General features: G+C 36.4%; 4 protein-coding genes across 4 annotated transcripts; 3 read left to right on the forward strand and 1 right to left on the reverse strand.

Moving 5' to 3' along the window:
* Nucleotides 1–349: 349 nt before the first annotated feature.
* Nucleotides 350–1,986, reverse strand: LOC112090867. Its single transcript, XM_024163121.1, has 3 exons — nucleotides 1,330–1,986; nucleotides 1,124–1,233; nucleotides 350–617 (listed from the first exon to the last, which is right to left on the reverse strand). Exons 1-3 carry the CDS (start codon nucleotides 1,984–1,986, stop codon nucleotides 350–352), a joined length of 1,035 nt encoding a protein of 344 aa, XP_024018889.1.
* A 5,664-nt stretch (nucleotides 1,987–7,650) lies between these two features.
* Nucleotides 7,651–14,122, forward strand: LOC21390799 (translation initiation factor IF-2, chloroplastic). The gene is made up of 12 exons (XM_010088848.2): nucleotides 7,651–9,716; nucleotides 9,886–9,918; nucleotides 10,143–10,256; nucleotides 10,360–10,509; nucleotides 10,702–10,800; nucleotides 10,953–11,015; nucleotides 11,253–11,408; nucleotides 11,508–11,573; nucleotides 11,768–12,004; nucleotides 12,463–12,738; nucleotides 13,202–13,390; nucleotides 13,583–14,122. Exons 1-12 carry the CDS (start codon nucleotides 8,175–8,177, stop codon nucleotides 13,739–13,741), a joined length of 3,084 nt encoding a protein of 1,027 aa, XP_010087150.2. The 5' UTR covers nucleotides 7,651–8,174; the 3' UTR covers nucleotides 13,742–14,122.
* A 768-nt stretch (nucleotides 14,123–14,890) lies between these two features.
* Nucleotides 14,891–18,223, forward strand: LOC112090886 (WD repeat-containing protein 55). The gene is made up of 14 exons (XM_024163189.1): nucleotides 14,891–15,205; nucleotides 15,314–15,346; nucleotides 15,449–15,513; nucleotides 15,607–15,694; nucleotides 15,795–15,974; nucleotides 16,074–16,116; nucleotides 16,254–16,310; nucleotides 16,810–16,886; nucleotides 17,041–17,089; nucleotides 17,202–17,248; nucleotides 17,339–17,412; nucleotides 17,591–17,646; nucleotides 17,810–17,945; nucleotides 18,062–18,223. The coding sequence occupies exons 1-14, from the start codon at nucleotides 15,111–15,113 to the stop codon at nucleotides 18,124–18,126; spliced, it is 1,065 nt and encodes a 354-aa protein (XP_024018957.1). The 5' UTR covers nucleotides 14,891–15,110; the 3' UTR covers nucleotides 18,127–18,223.
* Nucleotides 18,224–19,230: 1,007 nt separating this feature from the next.
* Nucleotides 19,231–24,431, forward strand: LOC21390800 (kinesin-like protein KIN-14Q). Its single transcript, XM_024163152.1, has 14 exons — nucleotides 19,231–19,578; nucleotides 19,682–20,106; nucleotides 20,189–20,399; nucleotides 20,504–20,580; nucleotides 20,663–20,762; nucleotides 20,862–20,960; nucleotides 21,039–21,215; nucleotides 21,346–21,631; nucleotides 22,002–22,163; nucleotides 22,268–22,483; nucleotides 22,593–22,630; nucleotides 22,804–22,967; nucleotides 23,067–23,192; nucleotides 23,289–24,431. Exons 1-14 carry the CDS (start codon nucleotides 19,542–19,544, stop codon nucleotides 24,138–24,140), a joined length of 2,970 nt encoding a protein of 989 aa, XP_024018920.1. The 5' UTR covers nucleotides 19,231–19,541; the 3' UTR covers nucleotides 24,141–24,431.
* Nucleotides 24,432–25,685: the final 1,254 nt, after the last annotated feature.

Below are 25,685 nucleotides of genomic sequence, written 5' to 3' on the forward strand. Positions count from 1 at the left end.
CCTTGACCTTCTAATTGATAGAAGACCCCATGCCTCGTCAATTTGCTATAAGTCATAAAAAATTAATTCAGTATAATGATAATGGTATAAAAAATAAGACTATACATTTAGTAAATATGTTGTGATTACTTACATCATTGAACAACTATTCACCTGGCTTTAAGATGATCTGGAAGAAGTCCTTCCTCCAATCTCCAAAACCACACTCAATCAGCTCAGAGTCCGTACTAGAATCAGCGAACCACTTGTTGAAGGCCTTGACAGCATCGTTAAAGGTCCACATCTTCTTCCTCACGTTACGCAGGGGATCTGTGTAAGGCGACTCAATATACTTGTTGGGCCTCTTAATTCACTTTTCATTCTTCGATTCAGACTCTGGCTCTGAATGAACCTGTTGCTCAAGCTGATCCTCAGGCTCTGGCTGAACCTGAGGCTCAAGTTCTGCCTCAGGCTCAAGTTGAAACTTTGGGTCAAGTTCTTCCTCAGGCACTGGCTTTGGCTGTAATTGTTGTTTCGCTAGACATGCTATATTGTCCTTAATTTCTCTAATAGATACAACTAGCGAGTCTAGCCTTTTGTTGATGGCTTCAAAATGTCTACTATTGTACTCTACCATCCTGTGATAGAGTATGTCAACTATGTGATCAATAGACATACCATCTTGCTTGCTCGGCTATTGTTGTTGTTGTTACTGCTCAGGTTGTTGTTGTTGTTGCTGTTGCTGTTGCTGTTGTTGTTGTTGTTATTGTTGGGGAAGTTGCTGTTGTTGTTGGGAAAGTAGTTGTCGACGAGCCAATTGTTTTGGAGGCTTCGGTTGCTGGACATGGACCATTCTTGCACCAGAGTCTAAAAATGATGCAAGCTGGTCAATCTTAGGATCGTCTTGGTCGGCATAAGGCATATACAACCTCATGCACATACTATTCATTTCCTCTTCAGTGGGATAAAGAATTGGTACGGTTATTCCATGTATATTAAAAAAACATACATTCAATGATTATTTAGGTGGAAACATATTGTAAAAAAAAACAAATATGCCTATTTTGTAAAATTTACACCTATAAAAACATTGTATTTAAACCCTTACCTCGCCACTGTGCATGAGGTCGTTTATCTGTCTAACCTCGACCAATGAAACCCGGCGTGCCTCCCATTTGAGGATTCTGGGAAGACGTCCCTCAACCATCTTTGCAAACGTGGCGTCGATGGTTGGAAATGTTTCGAATGCCCAAACTTGCGTTAAACCAATTTTTTTAAGTCTAGTAAACCAATTATGGTATTATTTACTATAAGGCCATGAAAAATTATGCATATAACTCTATGACATACCTGGAAGGCCCAAGGAAACCCACATATTGAGTAGGTTTCCTTGATGCTCTTATTACGTCCTTTCCGAACCCATTTCTGGAATTTCTCTCTCAAGTTCTTCTTCAAAGCCTGCAGAGTGCATTCAAAAGACACCCTGCCCCATGGATAGCTGTTGAAGAATTCTAAATCGTCAACGTAAGACAACCAATCCAGTGGGACGGTCTTCTTCTCGTCCCCAGATAATAATAGTTGTGCTAAAAAATAAATGATAGCGATCTTTGCTTTATCGCTACCTTTTATCTTCTTCCCTGTGAGCAATTTTCTTAAATCAGCAACAAGTACTACGTGGGACTTAAAATGCTCCAATAATCTTCTATTCTTCGAAGCTTTCAAGATCACGTCCGGCTCTGGAGTTTTCCCGCAGTTCAATCCAGTAATTAATGCAAATTCCCTCATTCCAAACCTAGTTGTGGTTCCATTAACCATGAACCACAACTCATGTCTCTTTTTTGTTTCTATCCGCCTCAAAAGCAGATATTGTGTCAACACTCCAAAATAGATCATATTTTCAGACATCGAAATAAAATGTCTGAAGGTAGACTCCTTGAAAATTGGCATTTCTGTTTCGGGGTCTAGATTATGCCTGATTACCTCCAAAGCCTCGATCTTTGACTTCATAGTCACTTTCACTGGGAAATACTGCGCACAGGATCCATGATCATCTTTAGATGTCTGATCCCAGGAAGTTCACCTGTGTTGTACTTTGGGAGGTCATATTGAAAAAAAAAGAAAAAAACACACCGGTCAGAACCGACCAAAACGACAGAACCAACTAGAATAGACCAAGAAACCAACAAGAACCGACTGAACCGGCCATGACCCGACCCAAAATCCCTACAGAACCGACCAAACAGACAGAACCGACCAAAACCGAACAGAACTGACCAAAACCGACCTGAACCGACCAAGAACTGACTCCGAACCGACCACCAACCGACCAAGAACCGACCCTACTCGACAAGAACCGACCACCAGAAATGACTTAAAATCGACCTAGAACCGACTGAGAACAGACCAGAACCAAAACCGACTAAGAACCGACTATGAACAGACCAATGTTGCTTATATTAAGTTTTTGTTCTTGCAAAAATATATAAGAAAAAGTAAAACAAGAATATTACCTCAGCAGATTCCGTTGCCTCGTCGACAACTGTTCGGGAAATGGCCGTTTTAGTTGAGGAAGAAGAGCTGGTTTTTTATGCCATTTTAGTCAGATTTTGGTGAGCAAGTGGTCGGTTTTTGTGGTTGGGAATTTGGTGAGTGGTCGGGGTCGGTTTTTGTGGGAACGGAGTCAGTTTTTGATGAACGGTCGGTATTTGGTGAGGTGGTCGGTCGGCCGAGACGAGAGAGATCGGAGAGTGGATCGGAGAGAGAGAGAGAGAAATAGGTGAGAGGAAAGCCGTCGGTCGGTCGTGAGGTTGGTGACTGATCGGAGAGAAAAGACGGCGGTCAGCGAGAGGTGATCGGAGAGAAAAACCGGTGGTCGGTCGTGAGAGAGCTCAGTCGGGGGAGAGAGGGTCGAGCGGTCGATTTCGGGGGGAAGAGAGGGTCGAGCGGCGGTCGGTTTTGTGAGGAATGAGATTTTTGAAAATGACCTAGGACTAATAGGACCCATTTTTTGCCACATAAGATACACGTTATCATTTTTTTGTTATAAAAAAAACTGGTCTATTTTCTCAAATTCTAATTTTCTCCGGTCTCTTTTATCAAATTTTCTCAAAATTTTTAAGCAAGAAATCTACAGGGGATCTTCAAACAGTCAAAAGTGACTGTATGGCCACTTTACTTTTCAAGGGTGGCAGGGAAAAAAACTATCGAGTGAAATTAGTGTACGGACTTGCAAGGGTACCGGCCATTGAACTTTGAATCCGTGGTCGACGGAAAAAGCCAGCGGCTGCGTCTGGGAAGAGATGGGTGAGAGAGAGATTAGGGCAGAATGCAGATGTTGTATAATTTTTTCTTGTAATATTACTTTTCTAGAAAAAATTCTTAAGATATCTTTCTTAGAGAAAAATAGAAAAAATAGATGATGGAACTATTCCAAGTCACTTGAATAAGATGTTTTAGGGTTGTTCTTTTGAGTGAAAAACTCAAAAAAAAAAGTAACTCGAGTTAGAATTTTATTCGAGTTCATGTTCTTTTAAGTTTAAACTCGAGTTCAAACTCGAGTTTATAACTAAAATTTGAGTTCAAGTTTCATCTTCAACTCGAGTTCAGAAACTCGAACTCAAATTAATAAACATTATTTTTTCTATTCTTAAAAATGCTATAACTTTTTCGTTTAATTCTGATTGAGATGATTTTTTTTTCTATGCGTTGACAATGAAAAGACGAATAAAACTAGACCCATATACCCTATTAAAAATTTTTATCAGCATTGAATTTTTATTAAAATACTATCTAAATACAAATTCAAGTTTTGACTCATTCAAACACAAACTCAAAAAGATTTTTATCTCAAACCATAACTTAAATGTATACAACCAAACACAAACTCAAATTACAAGTTCAACTCAAGTTATAACTCAAATTTAACTCAAGAATTATACTCAAGTTAAACTCTAAAAGAATAAGTCCTTAATTAGTCAAGTTCTTTTGTCTATCACACAAAATAAAGTAAAACATTAGTGCTTTTTGATAACCAGATTGGAATCGAAAAGAATTGAAATCACGTATTGCTAGTAAGTATAGCATTAGAGCATGACATTAAACTGATTTACCTAAATTTTTACAATTTTATTGGTATGGCATGTTGTCATAACAATTAACATGTGTCCCTTTAAATTGGAGAATTTAAGAAAATTTATATATGGATACGCAGAATAAGAAATTTTATCAACAGGAAATTAAAGAGAAAAGTATGTTTATCAGGGTTAATTTGGGAAAGGAAAAAAAGATAAATATATAATAGAGTAAAAAAGATAAAGAATGAAAAAGGGGAGATAAAAGGAAAGAATAGAAGGAATTGGTTGGAAAGTAAAAGAAAAAATTGCTTAGTAGGGATGTATTAATAAGAATAATTATTTTAATAAGACAAATCAGAAAGGAAAAAAAATACTGAAATGAAGTGGGTTTAAAAATTTTCAAACCTATGTTTTTTCCATAACAAAAAAATAGAGAGAGTAATTTCATCATCACTAACAACTCCTCTTAGCATCGTCTGGCATTAGCTTTGGGGGTTGGAAGCAATTCATAGCCACAAATCTTCTCTTATTTTCTGACTTCTTGTGTACATATGCCCAAAACTTTAAAAAATTCCTAGCGTCTTTTAGGAGACGTTTAGTTTATAGATTCGAATTATGAGATTATAACCATTTTCGATTTATGTTTATTTTTTGTGAGAAAAAACACTGTAGTGAACCATAAACCATGATTCGAATTAAGATACGAATTCTCTTACCAAACACACCCTTAAATCTTTGCATTCCCCCAACTCTGATCAGACCCATGCCTTCAATTTCAAAAAATCTCTAGTGCCTTGGATATCTACAACCAAACCATATATATTCCACCAAGATCAACAAACAAAAAACCCATATCATGAAAAAAAAAAACACTAAAGTTCATTTGGTTTTCTCCATCATTATCCATGTTTGTTTTTGAATCTTCATTTGATTTTAGATCTCCGTGGGTTTTTTTTCCCCTCCGATTGAGATCTCCATATTGTCAGGCAACGAAGCTTTTTTTTTTTTTAACATAATAATCTATGAAAGTGAAAAAGACGCTCACTACTCTCATTAGTGGGTCATGTGAGACGCACATGAACGGTCTTGTATGAAAGTGAAAAGGCACTCATTACCCTCATTAGCGAGTTATGTGAGGCGCACATGGATGGTCTTGTCTAAAAAATTAACACTATTTTTAATTAGACTACAATTGCAAAAAAAAAAAAAAAATTAAATATTAAGGAGTCAATTGTAACAAAAAAAAAAAAGGAACCAATATGCCGATCGCGAAAAGTTGAGGGGGTACCATACAAAAAACCCTTAATAAAGAGTAATCCATTGAAAGATGACGTAAAATGATTGCAAACTTGACTTAACAGTAAGGCACCGTTCATTTCACCGATTCGAGTTTAGAATTTGAGTTTTGTTACAGTAAAAAGCTCTAAAAAACAGTCACATCTAACTATTTTGTTACAGTAAAAAGTTCTCACATAAGTCACATCTTAACTCAAATTAAAAATTCGAATCAGCGAACTAAACGGGCCCTAATTAGTCTATAATGTTGAAGTTTAAAGTATTAAGTTCTCCCTGTAAGTTGAGGAAAAACAATAAATTGAGGAAAAAAGTTCTATGCCATACTTAATTCCCGTTTAGTTCATTGTTTTGAATTTTATTTATTTAAATTTTTTGACTTGAACAAAAAAATTCAAACTGTATAGTTTAAATTGTAGTTTGAATTGATATTTTGATGTGTAGTTAAAGTTTTAATTTGATTAGGGAACAACATTTAAATTTGTGTTTGGTATGTCTGGAAAGCAGAGAGAGTGATCACTTTTTATTGTTTAAAAATAGTTTAAACAGTTGAACTTGATGGGGAGCTAAGCTTTAAGTTGGGTCGTTTAACTCAGTTCAAATGGCTAATATAATTTAAATTGCATGCTTATCAAACATTAATTTAAACTATGCTCGCTGTTCAAACTGAGTTGAACTGAACTAAACTAGTAAAACAAACATGATATTAGATAATTGTTTCGGTGGTGGCTAGTTTCCTTCTAATTTTTCCACAATAGTATCAGCTCAATGCTATGTGACATTAATATGTGGGATAAAATTATTTTAATACTCTTGTTACAGCGAAACATGCTTTGATACCCCTATATTTTTAATAATAATAATAAAACAGTACCTTTATGTTTTTAAAAATATCTCATTGATACTTTGAATCTAATTTTTAAAATATATAATGTATAAACTACCATTCTTATTAATTAAATAGAAATTAATATATTTTTTTAAATCTAAAAATATTTTAATGTTAAGATATTAAAAAGAAAGCAACAAAATAAAAAAGTTCATGATTTTTTTAGATTTATTAGTTTTTAGTTAATTAAATAGAACGGTACTAAGGTTATTTTACGTCTCAAATATCAGCTTCAAAGTACTAAGAAGATGTTTTAAAAAGCGTTAATTCCACAAATGGTCATGAGGTTTACACTCAATCATACTTTAATCATTGACTTTTCAAACGTTACACAGATGGTCATTGAGATTTTATTTTGTTTCGGTTTCAATCATTCAATCAATTAGGCGCTAAAATTCAATAGAATATGTGTAGATTAGAGTTTAAAATTAAAACATTTAAAATTTTAGGTATATATGTGGAAATTAACTTTTAGTTTTACTATTGTTTTAGTATTTAAACTTTATATGTTTCTAATTTTAGTCATTAATTTCTTTAAATTTCGCCATATATTTAACACTAAACTAATAAAAAGACCGGAACTGAAACAGAATAAAACTTTAAGAACTAACTGTGCACTGTTTAAAAAATTAAGAATTAAAATAAAATTGAGAGTAAACCTCTTAATACTATGGAAACACAAGATGTCATGATCATGTTTTGCTACAACACTACCCCCATAATGATTTTATCTCTTAATATATCTTGGATCGACGCCTAAGAAAAATCGATGAGACAAAAAGAAGAATAAAGTCAACATAATCCGTAGATTGGCAGACACAAAGAATACTAACGACATTTATGTACCTTATTAGTTCATATTCAGATACTTGTAGTTAACTAGCAATTGGCTATAAACAGAGGAATAACACCCAACGACATCAAGGCATTTTGTGTATCTTCTCTAATACATTGAAGTAGTCCAATATTACAGTGGACGTGACCTTTCATTGGAATTGGAAGGTGAACCACATTAAATTCTATAGATTATTATTCATCACAGGGATTAACAGTGAATTGAATTCCAAGGCATGCCCTTTTCACTCTTAAAAGAACGGGAGCGTGAAGGCACCGCCTGATTTTTGTTTTTAACTAGCCTAAAAAAAAGGAACATTTAAAAGTACAAACTGAAATACAATGACAGTCCATAACTAGAGAAAAAAATTGAGGGAGAATTGATTTACATTCTTTTAAAATAAATAGTTTTTGTTTGAGAAATGAGGCAAATTAGAATGAGAATTTGTACCTTAATTTAGAAAAAAAAAAAAAAGAGAGTAGTAAAAAGGAAGTATTGTAAAACAATCCAATCCATCGTTTTCCTTTATACTTGCGATCAGGAAAACAGAAATAGAGAAGAAATGAAAGAAAAAAGAGCATTTCTTTTTCACATTTGGGCGTAATCCCAAAACATTACGAGGGTGAAAACCCAAAAAACCAAGAGAGCCTTATCGCCAGTATTTTTGTCAGGCAGAGAAGCAGCCACACACGCCCAATTCCTCTGGTTGTCTAAAACAAAACAAAATACTCTTCTCTCTCTCTCTCTCTCTCTCTCTCTCTCTCTCTCTCTTGTTTCTCTCTCTAACGTTATATTATCCCCCACTCTCACAGCCACACACCCTCTTTCCCATTTCCTTTTCACTCTCAATTTCCAATCTTGGTTGAGACTGGAGAGGTAAGTAACGAACTTCTTCTTTGATTTGTATTCTGGGCTCCTCTTTTTTCCTCTGATTATTGTTGGGGCAATCCAAATTTCACTGCTTTTGTTCATTTCCTTTCTGAATTTTGCTTATTATACTTCACAATTCAATTATACATGTGGGAATTCTAGATAGAGAGAGAGAGAGAGAAGAAGAAGAAGATGATTATTATCATTACAGTTTAGAAGATATAGTTTTGGTTTCATGGTAGTATTATTAGGAGGACAAGGAACGATGGCTTCCATGGCTTCCCTGGTGAGTTTGGGAAGTGTTATGGTGGTGGGACCCTCTGAAATCTCCTCTCGTTCACTTGTTAGGAGAGTTGCTTTGTCTAGAAGAACCTCCTTTAGGCCTAACAACAAGACATGGCATTGTGTCTCTGTTTCTGTCTGTAAATATTCCGTCACAACGACCGATTTCGTTGCCTCCTCTGACCTAGGCAATGCCAATGCCGTTTCCCTTGATTCTAACACCACCTTTAATAATAGACCAAGTAATGATTCTACGAATGACCAAGCTGGTTTCGTACTCAAGCCTCCCCGGAAGCCGGTTTTGAAGCCCCCGGGCTCAAAGGATGAACCCCTTTCAGGCATGAGCTCGGCGGGTTGGGACTCGTCGGGAATTCGTGGGGATTCTGATGATGAGGAAGAGAGGAGTAAGGTGATTGAGTCTCTCGGAGAGGTTTTGGAAAAGGCCGAAAAGCTTGAGATTTCGACATCGGGTGACTTGGCTAGTATTAGAAATGGCGGGTCTGTAAATAAACCTGCAACTTCTACTTCAAGTTCTAATTCTGGAAATGCCGAGCCTTTGAACTCAACGACAAATCGGAAAGCTAAAACATTGAAGAGTGTCTGGCGTAAAGGGGATAGTGTTGCTGTACGGAAAGTTGTGAAGGACCCATCTAATTCTAAGCCTGACAAAAGGGTCGAGAGAGAAGAACCTAAGTCTCAAACCCCCACTTCTTTAAGACCTCATCCTCAGCCATCGTTGAGACCACAACCAAAACTACAAGCAAAACCCTCTGTAGCGCCACCTCCGACATTAAAGAAACCTGTTATCTTGAAGGACGTGGGGGCTGCTCCAAAGTCACAAGGGACTGATGAATCAGTTAGAAAAAAAGAACGGAAGCCTATTTTGATCGACAAATTTGCATCCAAGAAACCAGTAGTGGATCCTCTAATAGAAGCTGTTTTAGCTCCTACAAAACCGGTAAAGAGCCCTCCACCTGGAAAATTCAAAGATGAGTACCGGAAGAAAAATGTTCCAGCTGGGGGATCAAGAAGACGGATGGTTCGTGATGATGTTGAGATTCCCGATGAGGATTCATCAGAACTCAATGTGTCGATTCCTGGAGCAGCCAGGAAAGGGAGGAAGTGGAGTAAAGCGAGCAGGAAAGCTGCTCGACTCCAGGCTGCTAGAGATGCTGCTCCTGTCAAAGTTGAAATTCTAGAGGTTGGTGAAAAGGGTATGCTGATTGAGGAGTTAGCTTACGATCTGGCCATCAGCGAAGGTGAAATTCTCGGATATTTGTACTCGAAGGGAATTAAGCCTGACGGGGTTCAAACTCTGGACAGAGATATCGTGAAGATGGTTTGCAAAGAGTATGATGTGGAAGTCATAGATGCTGACCCTGTAAAAGTGGAAGAGATGGCAAGAAAGAAGGAATTTCTTGATGACGAAGACTTGGACAAGCTCGAAGACCGGCCTCCTGTCCTAACTATTATGGGTCATGTGGATCATGGCAAGGTAAGTGCCAATCAATCATCAATATTACTTCATTTAGACATTTCCTTAAGTCGATTCCTTTATGTATGTCTCTCTTTCTTTCTCTTTTTGTTTTTTCAGTATTGTATTTGCAGACTTTGTTAGCCAAGTATTGATAATATGTGTTTCTATTTTCTTTTTCTGTTTTCAGACAACCCTTTTGGATTGCATCCGGAAGAGCAAGGTAAATTTTGCAGCTCAATCATCTTGATTTCCCCTTAAACTCCTTATGCAATCATTCTTGTAGTTTAAGGTTGTTTAAGAACAAAATGCATTTTTTCTCCTTTCTTTTGGTTTCAGAGGATGTGAGGTTATAGTAGTATCGGAGCTATGTAAAAAAATTGGTGCTAGCATCCATAAGAATAATGTTTCAAGTTCAACTTATGGTTGAGTGGTCAATATTTACAGGTAGCTTCCTCAGAAGCAGGTGGAATTACACAAGGAATTGGAGCATATAAGGTGCTGGTACCCATTGATGGCAAGTTGCAACCATGCGTTTTCCTCGATACTCCTGGTCACGAGGTACACTCAACCCCCATTTCCCTTCCCTAAATAGCTTTTACGAACTGTTAATTTCGGCACTTTTCATGACTTTAAATGATATATAATTTGTCTGCTTGTCTAGGCGTTCGGAGCAATGAGAGCTCGTGGAGCAAGGGTGACTGACATTGCTATCATTGTAGTGGCTGCTGATGACAGTATTCGCCCTCAAACGAACGAGGCAATAGCTCATGCTAAAGCAGCTGGAGTACCAATAGTCATAGCTATAAACAAGGTATTTTACTATGGTGGGGGTGAATTCCTATTAGTAGAGAGAAAATGAAGACAGTAAAATATTATTGTTAGGTTATATCTAATTATTTTACTGATCGTACCCATCATTCTCTTATTGGTCTGATTACTTTGCTTGTTTTGTGGCACCAACACCCAATTCGTTAAACTATTCTTCTTTTTTCTATTGGATCAGATAGATAGAGAGGGAGCTAATCCGGAACGAGTCATGCAAGAACTTTCTTCAATTGGTCTGATGCCGGAAGACTGGGGTGGAGATATCCCGATGGTCCAGGTTATTGTTTCTTGTAGCAATCCCTTTGATGCCTTTTGTTTTTTCACCAAAAGAAAAAGAAAGAAAGAAAGACAGAAAAGAAACAGTCTGTAAGATTTCTGACTGCTTTATATATTCTTATACATGTTTTCACTCTTAAATGTCTTTCACAGATCAGTGCTCTTAAAGGAGAAAATGTTAATGAGCTCCTGGAAACTGTTATGCTTGTTGCAGAGGTTGGTCAAATCTCTTCAATGCCAATAAATCAGCTTTGACACGCTTCTTATAGTTTGTTCCAATTGTTCTTTTTCTTTTTAATTTCTCAACAATGTATTAGTTCAGCTGGCCACTTTCATGGATAAAGTTTCTCAGATGTCTTTTTCTTTTTGATTTCTTGTCGCTGTTCATTTCCCCTATTTCTTTTTGCTAACCTGCATTCATTTATTCAAATAGTTTTCATGTTTTTGTTTTAGTTGCAAGAGTTGAAGGCTAATCCTCATAGAAGTGCAAAGGGCACGGTCATTGAGGCGGGTCTTCATAAATCAAAAGGACCCGTAGTAACGCTTATTGTCCAAAATGGAACCCTCAAAAGAGGGGATATAGTAGTCTGTGGAGAAGCCTTTGGAAAGGTTTGTGTGTAGGAAATTTTAAATTCTCATTCCCTTAATTTGCCCTTCTCTTTTATTGTCTGTCCTAAATACAATTCGGTGGTTGATTCCCATTCTCAGGTGCGGGCTTTATTTGATGATGATGGAAATCGTGTCAATGAAGCTGGACCATCCATACCTGTTCAGGTTAAATACTATCTGTTAATGCTTTATTATAAACTCAGATTTCTTTATTTTGCAAGTAAACTTTCTGATTATGATATATGCATATATTGCTAGCAGAGCCACTGTACTTCTTCTCGAAGCTGCTTCATGTGCATTTTCAGACTTTTTAAAAAAAAAAAAATATATCATGTAAAAATATCATCTGCATGTTGCAGGTCATTGGATTGAATAATGTCCCTATGTCTGGTGATGAATTTGAGGTTGTTGGATCCCTTGATATAGCACGAGAAAAAGCAGAGTCTCGCGCGGAGTCATTGTGGCAGGAGCGCATATCAGCTAAGGCAGGTGACGGGAAAGTCACTCTTTCTTCCTTAGCTTCTGCAGTTGCAGCAGGAAAGCTGTCTGGGTTAGATTTGCATCAGCTAAATATTATCATGAAGGTTGATGTTCAGGTATGGCACATCTATTTTTACCTGTAAAAATGCTTAATACTTTTGACTTTTTCAATATTATTGAATGGTCGACTTGACATGATCGTTAAATTAGTCCCTAAAACAAAGCATTATTTTTGAAACTTCAAAAGTTTTAATATTTGAAGTGAGAATCAATTTTGAAAGCCCAAGAGTTTTCTCCAAAATGTCATGTATTCTTATTCATCAAGTACTGTCAGATGATCCTTCCTCTCATAAAGCTGTTGAATCCATGAGGCTCTGTTTTTAACATAAAATTTAATTTGCTGGAGGCATCATTTTTTGTTGTTCTATTGAGTAATGATTTATTCTAAGTTACCACACACTCACTTTTAGGTAGACTAGGCTTTCTACTTGAGGTGGGAGTCAATAAATACATTCTCTTGATGGTTGGTTTATTCTCCAGCTGTATTTATATTTTATTCTTTGCTAATTTCTAGGGTTCGATTGAGGCCGTGAGACAAGCCCTACAGACTTTGCCGCAAGATAACGTCACCCTAAAGTTCCTTTTAGAAGCGACGGGTGATGTAAGCTCCAGCGATGTTGATCTTGCGGTTGCTAGCAAAGCCATTATCTTGGGATTTAATAATAAAGCACCAGGTTCTGTGAAAAGCTACGCAGAGAACAAAGGCGTTGAAATTCGGCTATATAGAGTTATCTATGAGCTTATTGATGACGTGCGAAATGCAATGGAAGGACTCTTGGAGCCGGTCGAGGTTAGTTGAATGAATCATAGCATTTTGTCATTTCTTTTTTGTTCAACTTTGAGAGCAGCTTGTAAATAAGATGCCAGGTACACAGTTTTTTTTTCTCAAAACCAGGTACACAGTTTGTGTCTTCTTCATCCACTTTTCATGGATTCTCAAGTCTTTCTCCCATTAAGCGTTTCTAGTATGAATATGTGCTTAATGTGGGTATTTCATTTTTTATGTGGCTATTTAATGGAATGTGACTATGTGTATGTGTGTGTGTATTTATCAATTTAAGGGTCGTTTCAAAAGTTTAAAAGAAAAAAGAAAAAGAAAAGATTGATTATGGATCTCATGGCTTCAAGGCATTCAATTCTAGAGGCGTATATAATATATGTAGTGCTTTAATTTATCCATTTATTTCTTATATATATAGGTTTTGGAATTTCTGTGATAGTCATAATTTAAACACCTAATCTGCTGTTTGTAGGAACAAGTGAGCATTGGTTCAGCTGAAGTCCGTGTTGTATTCAGTAGCGGCAGTGGTCGTGTTGCTGGATGCATGGTAATGGAGGGAAAAGTTGTTACGGGCTGCGGCATCCGTGTCCTTCGAAAGGGCAAGGTAGTCCATGTCGGTGTTCTCGATTCTTTGAGACGGGTTAAGGAGATCGTAAAAGAGGTATGTTTTGGAAAAGTCATTGACCCATTTGGTTTGTGATCTAGGTCTTCGTTTCCTATGCCTATACTCATGAGCTTGATTTCTTGACTCGGAATGTCTTTATTGGATGCTTTTTCTTGTGATATCTTTACAGGGATTTAGTTTCTTTTTCGTTGTTGGGCTTTCTTAAAATCTTTTGTTTTTGCGGGACAGGTAAGTACTGGACTTGAATGTGGAATTGGAGTGGAAGACTTCAATGATTGGGAGGAGGGAGACACTATTGAGGCCTTCAACACAGTTGAAAAGAGGCGTACCCTTGAAGAGGCGTCAGCTTCGATGGCAGCAGCATTGGAGGGTGGAGTCGGGTTGTAGAAGGCGTGGCGTGCAATTCTAAATTTGAGGCTAATGCGTCTTTCCCTGACGAATATGGAATTTTGATGTCGTCCGTCGAGGGATGTATCCTATCATTCTCCGATCAATGATCTGACGGTGGTGTGCATCCGAACAGCTCCCAAGGCGCAATTTATTTGGAGTGCGGTGGGGGGTGCTGAAAGGCTCTTCTAGCGTTGACATGTAATTGAAATGACTAGTGTTGTATGTTATACTACGCTGTATATAAATTTTTATGAATCTTACAATTTCAACTTCTTTTGTAAAAAGAAGATTCATTTTTGTCATAATATTATTTGATATGAAACTGCAGAAATCAATTTTTTTTTTTTTTTGAATGAGATTAGCAAGATTCGTCCTCATGCCCCAAACATTTGGTTTAATTACGAGTATTGAGGAACCTTTTTGTGTGTTTGCAAGCACTTGGACATGTTGCCAAAGCTGTTATGTTATCAACAAACAATTTTCTTATCCTAATTAATCAATTCTCTCTCTCTTTCTCATTTTAACGACGCTAATATCATTGGCTCCGTGAAACAATCTTTTTAACAATATTTGTTATTCTCTTTTTTTTTTAATGAAAAAAAAGAAGAGATTGAAAGTTCATCCAAAATTAGTAAGTTCATCCAAAATTAGTACAAAAATAATTAAAAAAATGGAGGAAAGGAAATATTCTCCAATTCTAGATTTTCATCTCTCTATTGATTTCATTTTAAAGAAAGAATTGGGGGTAACAAATCTAGAATGTGTTAGGACATAAGTCTTTATGTCCACTCCAACTTTGATAAATTCAAAGAATTCTCCTTATTAGAAAGACGTATAAAGATTTATGTTTTTTATTTAATGCAAAAAACATTTTATTAATCAACAAATTACGAAGCTTACTGAGAACTTACTACAGAAAACTTGATACAACAAATTAAAATCAGTCTATCTATAGACGTTTTAGTACAAGAATACAAGGTTCAATAATGGACACAATTTAGAACGCTCCTCTTAACTCGTTTGAAGAAAAAAAAGAAAAGCCAACAGACATGGCTTTTCTTCAATTATCATCTATTTACTACCATGTCTGTTCGCTTTTCTTTCTTTCTTTCTTTTTTTTTTTTTTTTTTTTTTTTTTTTTTTTTTTTTTTTTTTCTCTAAAAGCCGAACAACCACCGCGTTGGAGCCTAGCCCATTAAAGTAGAGGTCCGAGTAAATAGGTGGGCCGGGAGCCCAAAGCGGGGATTGGCGTCTTGCCGTTGTTGTTGTTGTTGATGAGGATTGAGGAGTGAGGTTTTAGGGTTTCTCTTCTTATTCTTCTTCTTAAAGTTGTTCGTTCATTGAATTGAATAAAGAAGAAGAAGAAATGGAGATAAACTTGGGGAAATTGCCGTTCGACATCGATTTCCATCCCTCCGATCAACTGGTTTCTGCTGCTCTCATTAATGGCGACTTTCTTCTGTAATTTTTGCTCCTCCTTCTCCTCCTCTCATTTTCTGATCTTTTCCCTTAAAGACAAAAAGAAAATTGAATCATGGTTTATTCGTTGTGTTTCTACTTTATTTGCAGCTACCGATACAGCGCTGATTCCTTGCCTCAGAGGTTAGACTTTGATTTACATTTTAATTCTTTTTTTTTTCTTAATAATTGTTTCCTTAAAAATTACTAACATTCTCTGTGTTTGATTTCCTATTATTAATTTAGGTTGTTGGAAGTTCACGCACACACTGAATCATGCAGAGCCCTCCGATTCATCGACAATGGCCGTGGTATTTAATATCTACTAGTAGTTTACCTTTACCGTTCTTATTTTATTTTATTAATTGTCATAAAAAAAAACAAACAAAACTATCCTGTATCAGCAATAGTGACGGGATCACCAGACCAGTCGATTTTAGCGACCGACGTTGAAACCGGTTCTCCTATTGCCCGTCTGGAAGACGCTCATGGGTACTTTTTATCAATTTCATTCTTCAATGTTACCACTTTAACAGCAACAACAAGAAAAAATTGTGTGATGAACCTAAATAAATGTATGAATGTTATTTAGGGAGGCCATTAACAAGATTATAAACATCAAGGAATCAACCATCGCTTCCGGAGACGACGGAGGTTGCATCAAGGTGTGGGATACCAGACAGCGTTCTTGCTGTAATACTTTTAATGCACACACTGATTACGTTTCAGATATGACTTTTGCATCTGATTCCATGAGGCTCTTGGGGACTAGGTACTACCCCCACATTCCGCCTATTAACTTTTCGAATAACATTACAAGTTATGAGGGATTTCATTAGTTTTGAGATATTAATTGTTTTTTCTTTTTCAGTGGTGATGGGACACTATCCGTGTGCAATTTGCGAAGAAATAAGGTTAGATTTTGTTCTTTCTATTAAATAAATATGTGGCTTTTAAAACTACTGGATCATCGCGGAGTATATATATATTTAAGTGGCCAACTTTTTTTTCAAATTTGTTTATTTATTCATTACTTCTATCTTTGTTCCAGGTCCAATCTCAATCCGAGTTTTCAGAAGATGAGCTACTTTCTGTTGTTATCGTGAAGGTGCCATTTCTCTCATTTGTTAAGTGTTTAATTGCAACTATGTCAAAGTAATTAATATATAATGTGTCAAAGTAAAAAGGATTTTTTTCCAGTTCTTAAGGATAGCTCCTCTGAATGAATTCCCCTCACTAGATCTTCTACGTGTTTGGAAGAGTTAAATGTTTGCAATTGTGGTTTTTTGATGAAAAGTTTGCAATTGTGGTTAGTAATGGTTTTGAATAATATATACGAGAAGATGGCCAGTTTGGTGTTTTGCAATTAATCCTATCCCAATGCAGTGATTCTTAAAATTTCCTTGTAAGTAAAGAAAAGATCCCATAAAAGAGAGGGAAAATGACACTGGGATTTCTTATAAGAAAGAAATAGTATGAACAAGTACTGAACCATGTGAAGAGATATCGTCCTGATCCTGACTTTTTTCTCTTAAATATGTTTACCATACTAATATCTTCTGCTATTACTGGTATTCTTTACATCTAATTCTTTTTTGTATGGTCAGAATGGTCGTAAAGTTGTTTGCGGATCACAAACTGGAACTCTGTTACTGTATTCCTGGGGGTATTTTAAGGATTGCAGGTAAATACAACTGAAGATGTATGTCAATTTACATATGTAGTACTTTGTTTTTGGTCATAATTATAGAAATCATCTCTATATGTTTCTAAGAGATCTTAACTACAGCGATTACTCTCTTTTTGCTGATTAATGCACATGACCTTTTCATTTCTAGTGATCGCTTTGTTGATCTGTCTCCAAACTCTATTGATGCGTTGTTGAAGGTAAGGAGAATAGGACTGCCGAAATACCTTTTTTTCTTCTTGCTTTTCCTCTCTCTTTCTACATCACAGAATGGCTCAGTTTATACTTTATGCACTGTTTCCTTTGTGTCAGCTTGATGAAGATAGGATTATTACTGGATCGGAGAATGGACTAATCAAGTAAGAATATGTTTGCATTCTGATTTCAATTTTTCGTTTTATGCCCATTTCTCAAATTTGTACTAACATTCCCATATTTTGCGTGTTTAGCCTGGTCAACATATTACCCAACAGAATTATTCAACCGATTGCAGAGCATTCAGAGTACCCCATCGAGCGCCTTGGTAAATAATCATTTTTAGAAACGAAAGTATGCTCTTGTTTTTTTCACTTTGGTTCGAGGGTCTTTTGACATGGTTACTAATTACAAACACGTATGCTTTCTAGTTTTAGATCTTTTTTCCTACCAATTTCTTATGTTCAACACTGTCTTTCTTTTCTTTTCTGTTTGTTCTGTTGCAGCTTTTTCGCATGATAAGAAGTTTCTGGGCAGTGTAGCACATGATCAGATGTTGAAGGTCACTCTCTCTCTCTCTCTCATTCTCTCTAATATTATCCATGCAGGCATGCAATGTTATGTGAGGGTGTGTATACATTATTATATTTGGAAATAAATGTTGCAGTATCTTCACAACTGTTTAGTAGTTACTATATATGATCTCTCTTGTTTGTCTCATGCAGATATGGGATTTGGATGAATTATTGCAACACCCAGGAAACAATTTAGAGAGAGAAGCTGCGGCCGCAGACAACAACGATAGCGATAAGATGGAGATGGATATGGATATGGAAGTCAATCCACCCAAGTCAAACAAAGGTATTTCTTTCTGGTACCTCAATAATTATTGTTTCTCGATATTTCTTTTGACATGAGTAGGCAATCTGTATCATTAGAATATGCCGTCGTTATGTGTTGAAAATGTGTTTTTGCAGGGACCAAGAAGAAAAATGCAAGCGCAGAACATAACTGTTCAAACAATTTCTTCTCGGATCTATAGCATAATACGGTTGAAAAAGCTCTTTTGCTAAGGATTGGTGTATATTCAGTTTTGATTTATTGTATTCTATTTTTCCTAATTTAAAATTTTGCTGTTTTATGTGTTGGTTGAAATTGACTTTGATTGCACACCTACAAAAGAAAAATTGAAAAAAAAAAAAAAGAGGGTCTCGGTGCTTCCTTCAAGATTTTTGGCAGTTTTTTCCGTTGCTCCATTGCTATGGCCCTCTCTGATCTCGTGCAAAATAGAATGGATAATGCCTGTAAAAGTCAAATTCAACCTCGACTTCTTACGAGAGGTTTTTGACCTCAAACTCGAGAATTTTGATCTTGATGGACAAGCCTGTTTGGATTAACTTTTAAAAAAATCCTTATAAAAAGTGTTTTATTTTCATTTTTAATCTTTTATTTGTGAATGATAAATTAAAAATTCCATTTGTATCTTTATATTACATTTACTTTTTATAACTATAAGTGCTAGTGATTTATTTAGTCAAATAAATTTAAAAGCTCTTTGTGATGTACTATCCAAACAGTAAGTAAAAAATGATGACTTGTGTTTCTATTTTTTTTTGGGTCTTTCTCTAGTATTTTTTTTTTCCCTTGGTATATCGGTATTTTTTATTTATTAATCGTCAAATTTGTATTAAATTTTATTAAAAGTCAAATTAAATTGAAAAATAATACAAATTTAACGGTTGATAAATAGAGAACACTAATGTTTATAAAAAAAAACATTAAAAAAATTACATCTTTCTTTTTTCCCCTAAAAATATTGTTAAAGCTATTCTCCCATAAGCCCTCTAACGTAGCACTCTGTTAGGTCACTACTCTGAATGTCTACTACTCCAATTATGTAGAAGTAAAGCATATATATTCTGAATTTATTTTATTTTGTAATTAATTAATTATTTGTATTAAAAGCTATAAAAATAATAGTGGGTTCGGAATTACTGGTTACTAGTTAGGATGAAAACAAGAGCATAACATTACATGTGAAAAAAAGCTCTCTTTTCTCGTACGAACGGAAAAAAAAAAAGAAATAAAAAGAAATAGAAAAGAAGAGAGAGAAGCATAGAATAGCAATGGATAATGAGCGACCCGGTCAAGAAAATTCAAAATTCAAATAAAAAGGCAAAACGGTCATCCGAATCCAAAGAAATATGCATAATGCATCAACGAACGAAATCAACGCCATTCTCTCTCTCTCTCTGATTATTTTCTTCTTCTCTTTCTTCCTTTATTTCTAAATTCTAATGAAGAGGAGAGAGAGAGAGTGATGGAGTTAGAAAAAGCATTTCTTTTCTCGTTGAGCACTTGTTTTTAGCAGCCATCTATCTCCATTCTCCAGCAGCAGTTGAGGAATTCAAATAAACGACGTTTTCAATTTCAGCCAAACAAACACAAAACAAAACAATGGCAGATCTTGATCCCCCTTCTGATCATCCTCAAGGTATTTGTAAATTCATGCATTTCCCAGCAAAACCCATCTTTTTTTTTCCTTCCTTTTTGGTTTAATTAATTATAAGAATTTGGGTAATGCTGTTTTTGTTCAGGGCAATCCATGATGGAGTTTTCCCTGAGAGACGCTTCTCCATCTCCTCCTCGTGATTTGGAGATTCCCCAAATCAAGTATTTAGATTCTCCTGACTTCTTGGACACTACTGGTACTATTACTAAATGTCGTCACGACAAAAATAATAATTTAGGGACATCCGTTGAGCTTTCTTTGGAGAACGGAATTGAATCTCATCACTCCCAAATTCAGATTAAGACTCCCTCTGTTAGGTTTTCCCCATTCTGCCAAACTTTTCATCATCAAGAAACTGAAGAAGATGATGATGATCATCATCATGAATTATCTCCAGAAGCTTCTTTTGAGCTCCCGCCGCCGCCCCCCGAAGCTTCCGACGACAAACATCTCCTTCCCGATCCCACAACATCTTCTGCTGATGGGAATTTTTTAAGCCAATCACCAAAGGTAAATCCTTTTCGTGTTGCAATTTATTAGGAACGATAGAAAAATTCAAACTTATTTTGTTTCTAATAATTGAATCCAATAGGAAAATGGTGAATTTGAGGTGGAAGTGGACTATGAAAAGCTGGTTAGAGAGTATGAGTCTCAAAAGGAGGAATTGACGGAGTTGAGAATGGTATTAGAGGAGCTTAAGAGGGAAAACCAAGTCAAAAGTAGAGAGTGTCAAGAAGCTAAGAAGTCTTTAGAGGAACTCCAGAATGAGCTCATGCGCAAGTCCATGCACGTCGGATCTTTGGGTATGGACATAGATAGATAGAAAACTACTCTTCTCTGGCTCTTAAAAGCTTTTGTTTTTTTTTGAGCAATCTATGACCTGGGTATTGATTGTTGTCTTTTTCAGCTTTCGCAATCGAGGGACAAGTGAAGGAGAAGAGCAAATGGTTCTCCTCTTTGACAGATTTGACCCGAAAGCTCAAGGTAACTGAACCATAGCAAAGCAAAACAAGTCTCATGATTAAATTTGAAGATGTGCTTATTTGTGAGAATTTTCATTAAATAGATTATGAAAATGGAACACATTAAGATGGCAGAGGAGGCATCTGCATATGAGAAGTTCCTTGCAGATATGAATGAAATGAGTTCAACGGTCCAGTCCGCTAGTAAGTAAATAAAAGTCATTTTTGAACGAGTAAAAAGACTTGGAAAAAGAAATTATATGTTTTTGTCTTTTAATTCTCTTATCTTCTGATATTGGCCAGTAAATCAACAAACAAATTTGAATGAACACCTCAAGACAAAATTTGTTGAAGGGGCCAAGGAGAGGAAAGAACTCTACAACAAGGTGCTAGAGCTTAAAGGTTAGCTCCATGTCTTGTTTGAATTCTATATCTTTTGAGAGGTGAAAATGATTTGCTGAAGATCAAGGTTTCCTGTAGGAAACATAAGGGTCTTTTGCCGGTGTAGACCTCTAAACAATGAAGAAACCGAAGCAGGTGCTTCTATGGTTGTTGACTTCGAATCTGCTAAAGATGGCGAGCTTAGTGTGAAATCAAATGGGGTTGTAAAAAAGACTTTCAAGTTTGATGCAGTCTTTTCCCCACAAACAGAACAAGGTATACAAACAACCATGATACTTACTTGAATGTTAGAGGAGTTGTTTACATCACATTGGTTTGATTGTTACTAAGTGTCTAAAAGAATTCTTATTTCCCAAAACTAAATCTCGCTTGTTGTGCTGCGCAGCTGATGTTTTCAAAGACACAGTGCCATTTGCAACCTCAGTTCTAGATGGGTACAATGTCTGCATTTTTGCTTACGGACAGACTGGAACTGGAAAAACTTTTACCATGGAGGGGACGGAAGAAGCTCGAGGAGTAAACTTTAGAATTCTTGAGGAACTGTTTTGTGTAATTACAGAGCGACAAAAGTTGTATCGGTACAGTGTATCTGTAAGTGTGTTGGAAGTGTACAATGAGCAAATACGAGATTTACTAGGTCCAGGAACTCAAACAGGAGCAGCTGGAAAAAGGTAAGCCGTGATGTTCTTACCCTTTTGTCTTGTTTACTTTCCTCTTATAGTCTAGGCATGTAAAATTTTCTTACAAGTGAAAATCTTAGTTCATCCATTATTAATTTTTTGTCGTTGTCAATAAAAAGTTAAAAAAATATAAATAAAAGTGTTTATTCAAAACTCCAATATAATTTTCTTGTATTTCTATGGAAGCTCTTCCAAGAGAAGCCATGTGGGTCTAGCTTCTTCAAGAAGAGCTCCTAGCAACTAATAACTTGTGTATCTCTGCCAAACACCAGTGAGAGCTGCTATTGGGACCGAGAAGCCAAAAATCTGGCTTCTAAACATGTTTCTTATAGAGGTTTTAACGTTATGCAATTACTTGTAGGCTTGAAATAAGACAGGTGGGTGAAGGGGTACATCATGTGCTAGGACTGGTTGAGGCACATGTAAGCAACATGAATGAAGTCTGGGAGGTTCTTCAAACTGGCAGTAATGCAAGAGCTGTTGGGTCAACCAATGCCAATGAGCATAGCAGCCGATCCCACTGGTCTCTTTTTATCTTTTTCCGAAGAAATTTTGCATTTTGAATTATATCATGTAGGTCTGCAGACAGATTGCTTAATCTTTGTCGGTTTCTTTTTTAATACACAGCATTCACTGTGTGATGGTGAAGGGAGAAAATTTGTTAAATGGGGAATGCACAAGAAGCAAACTATGGCTGGTGGATCTTGCTGGAAGCGAGAGAATAGCGAAGACAGAAGTGCAAGGAGAACGACTCAAGGAAACCCAAAATATCAATCGATCTCTGTCTGCGCTTGGCGATGTTATATCTGCACTTGCAACTAAAAGCCCCCACGTTCCTTTCAGGTTATGGACGTATAGATCAGTCACTTTTTTATTTACTTAAACATGAAAACTGCCTATTTAACATTTGGAGCTTTCTTTTTATTAATTTGTTTTTTCATTTACTTTGTAGGAACTCCAAGCTCACGCATTTGCTGCAAGACTCTTTAGGTACTATATATAAAGTTTGCTGTATGGAGAAATTCCAAGTTTTTTTATTTTTTAGATTTTGAAATTTATTTTTCATTGGCAAAAGGGGATTTGTTTAAACTTCAGTTTTACTTTTCCCAACATGAATTTCAGAAAAATGAGTCCCTGATGAACTTGTCATTACATTTGTTTAGGCGGAGATTCGAAGACACTCATGTTTGTACAGATCAGTCCTAACGAGCGCGATTTGGGTGAGACCATCTGCTCGCTAAACTTCGCAAGTAGAGTAAGAGGAGTTGAGTTGGGGCCAGTTAAGAAGCAACTGGATAATATGGAGTATTTAAGATACAAACAATTGGTATAAATGACTTTTATTGTCTCTGTCTTATCATTCGTTAGTAGTTGTTCCTATAAATCTCTTTAGTTTTAACTGTCTTCATGAATAACTTCTTGTTAGGCCGAGAAGGCAAAGATAGACATAAAGAGCAAGGATGTACAAATGAAGAAGCTGGAGGAAACAGTTTACGGACTGGAACAAAAGCTAAAGGAGAGAGACCTTAAAAATAAAAACCTGCAAGACAAGGTACTTGATTAGAGTCTATCTGTTTCGCTAATTCAGATTCACGAAGATATTAAACGTCACACGTGGAAATTTTGGCTGTCAAAATTTATTTTGCAGGTAAAAGAATTAGAAGCACAACTTCTAGTCGAGAGAAAGCTAGCACGTCAGCATGTCGATACAAAGATAGCTGAGCAGCAACAACAGCAAATAAAATATCAGCAAGAAGAGCAGAATACAGCATCAATCATGCCGCCTCTTGGAAACCGACCATTAGGAAGTCTCAAGAATGTAACAACCGACACATCAAGTGTGTTAGCCAAAGACCAAGTGTATTCCACCCAACCTCTAGTTGAGAAGAACAGCTACAAACCCCAAGTACCCTTTCGTCCAATGGAAGAATTTGTCAGGTACATTGATATGACAGAAAAAGAGAACAACCCCGACATGGCTGAACATCCTTTTCTGCTGAAGAGAACTGGAAGAGCCTCCATTTGCCCTATGGCAAAGAGAAAGCTACCTGCAGCACCCGCTCCAAGGCGCAACTCCCTCATCCCGTTCCCCAGCACCCCAACCACCACGCAGATCCCGCTCCAATTCCTGCCATTGGCACCAATCCCTGCTGATGAGAAAGACGACACAGATGAGTCCGACGCTAACTGCTTGCCTAAGCAGACATCTTGCAACAGTCCGAACCTTATCAAAAGTGGTTCTAGGAAGCTAAGCAACACACTGAGGAGGAGCCTCCAAAAGAGAATTCAAACAAAGTCACCAATGCAACAACACTTGAAGAAAGGTGTGAATGTAGGGATGGAAAGGGTTAGAGTTTCAATTGGAAGCCGAGGGAGACCCGCTCACAGGGTGCTACTCGGCAATGGAAGGAGAAATACGCCTAAAGGAATGCAGAAGCAGAGTCAGAAGGAAAAGGAAAGAGGATGGAATGTAGGAGCAGTAGGGAGAACAGTTACATAACGATGATGATGATATATGGTTTTATATATAAACATTAACACAGACGAAAGGAGGTTATTCTTGTAGCCCTGCCTTGCTTGGTTGCTGCATATTGCATATAGAGACTAGGCAGTGTGGTTATTTTAATAGTAGGAAAATGCTAATCATCTGTCTGATTTATTGTTGTATCTAGTAATTTATGTCAATCCTGAATTATGTACAGAATGATCTTTTGACAATCGTCTGTATTTTGTTTGGACGTTTGTTTCTCTGTAGAAGGAATCTTTTGTGTGGCTTTACAAGGTACATGTTACAACCATACGTTTTTGTGTCTCACTGGCAGTTGTACCAAAATGGTTTTACAGGTAATCAAGCCTGTGAATTACCACTTTGCTAAGCTTGCTACCACTGATAAAGGTATCACTTTTTTTTTTTTTTTTTTTAAACCTTAAAAAAGAAAAAAGTTCGCAACCACAACAATTGTATCACTTACTCACATTTACTCTCACCCTCCTTAATAAGAATTGAGCTCACATGTCTCCTTATTCCTGTCCTTTTTCATTTAGAAGGTATACTTAAATATCATGATTCTTAATTCTGACGTTTCAAATAACACTATAATAAAATTAATAATTTGAGTTTGAATATATGAAATAAACGGGTCTTTATATTTTGGGGCTTTAAACCTTTCTTAAGTTTGGATTATATTAATAGTTAAAATTTACCCACTTACTTTTTTATTTTTTTTTATTTTTTATTATTATAGCATGCTCATGTTTAAAGCTGAAATGAAGACTTATAATTATAGGCTATTTCATTTTTAGTTTAAAAATTTTTCTTTTTTGGAACTCCTTGGTCACAGTGACGTAAAGATATCGCAAGATAGCTTGGATTAATTTTGCCGCCTTCTTTATCTCCAGGGCTGAGAAGCTTTTGTAGTGTTGAGGAGAAGGATTTACAAACTGTGCTTACACCGTGGTGGAAACGTAGAATGCGAGTCAGTCTATAGATTGTATAGTCTGATAATTTTTCAAATAGATTGACAGGTTTCTGATAATATATTTAACATTTGAATTCAATGACATTGATCGTACATTCTTCTACATTTGAAAACCCAAATAATTTGGGAAAACACAAATTACTTCCTTTCAAAACCGTATTTGTGTATGCATCTCTATAAAATGCAGATGACCGTCTACTTTCACCCAATACCAATACCAATATGAATTTGGATCTGAATATCTCATCATCTTCATTATAATATTGTGTTGTTTTGTTTATAGCTTTTTCACTGTCGTCCTTCTTCTTCTTCTTCGTGATCATCTCCTATTTTCCAAAATGAAGAAACCAAACAACTCATAATAAGTGGCATCAAATTGAGAAATTGATCATCATCAGTGTTGATACCAGAATTTCTCACACACCGATGGCCCACCGGCGAAGTATTGTCCCCACTTGGGCCCGCCGGGACGGGTGGGATTTTGTCCCTTCGTAAAAGGCGCCTCGCTGGTAGGAGGGGTTGGCACTCTGGTACATATACCTCTCCAGACTCCCGTCTCCAACCGG

This window comes from Morus notabilis, unplaced genomic scaffold (genome assembly GCF_000414095.1).
Source record: "Morus notabilis unplaced genomic scaffold, ASM41409v2 Scaffold929, whole genome shotgun sequence".
In the NCBI taxonomy this organism is placed as follows: domain Eukaryota; kingdom Viridiplantae; phylum Streptophyta; class Magnoliopsida; order Rosales; family Moraceae; genus Morus; species Morus notabilis.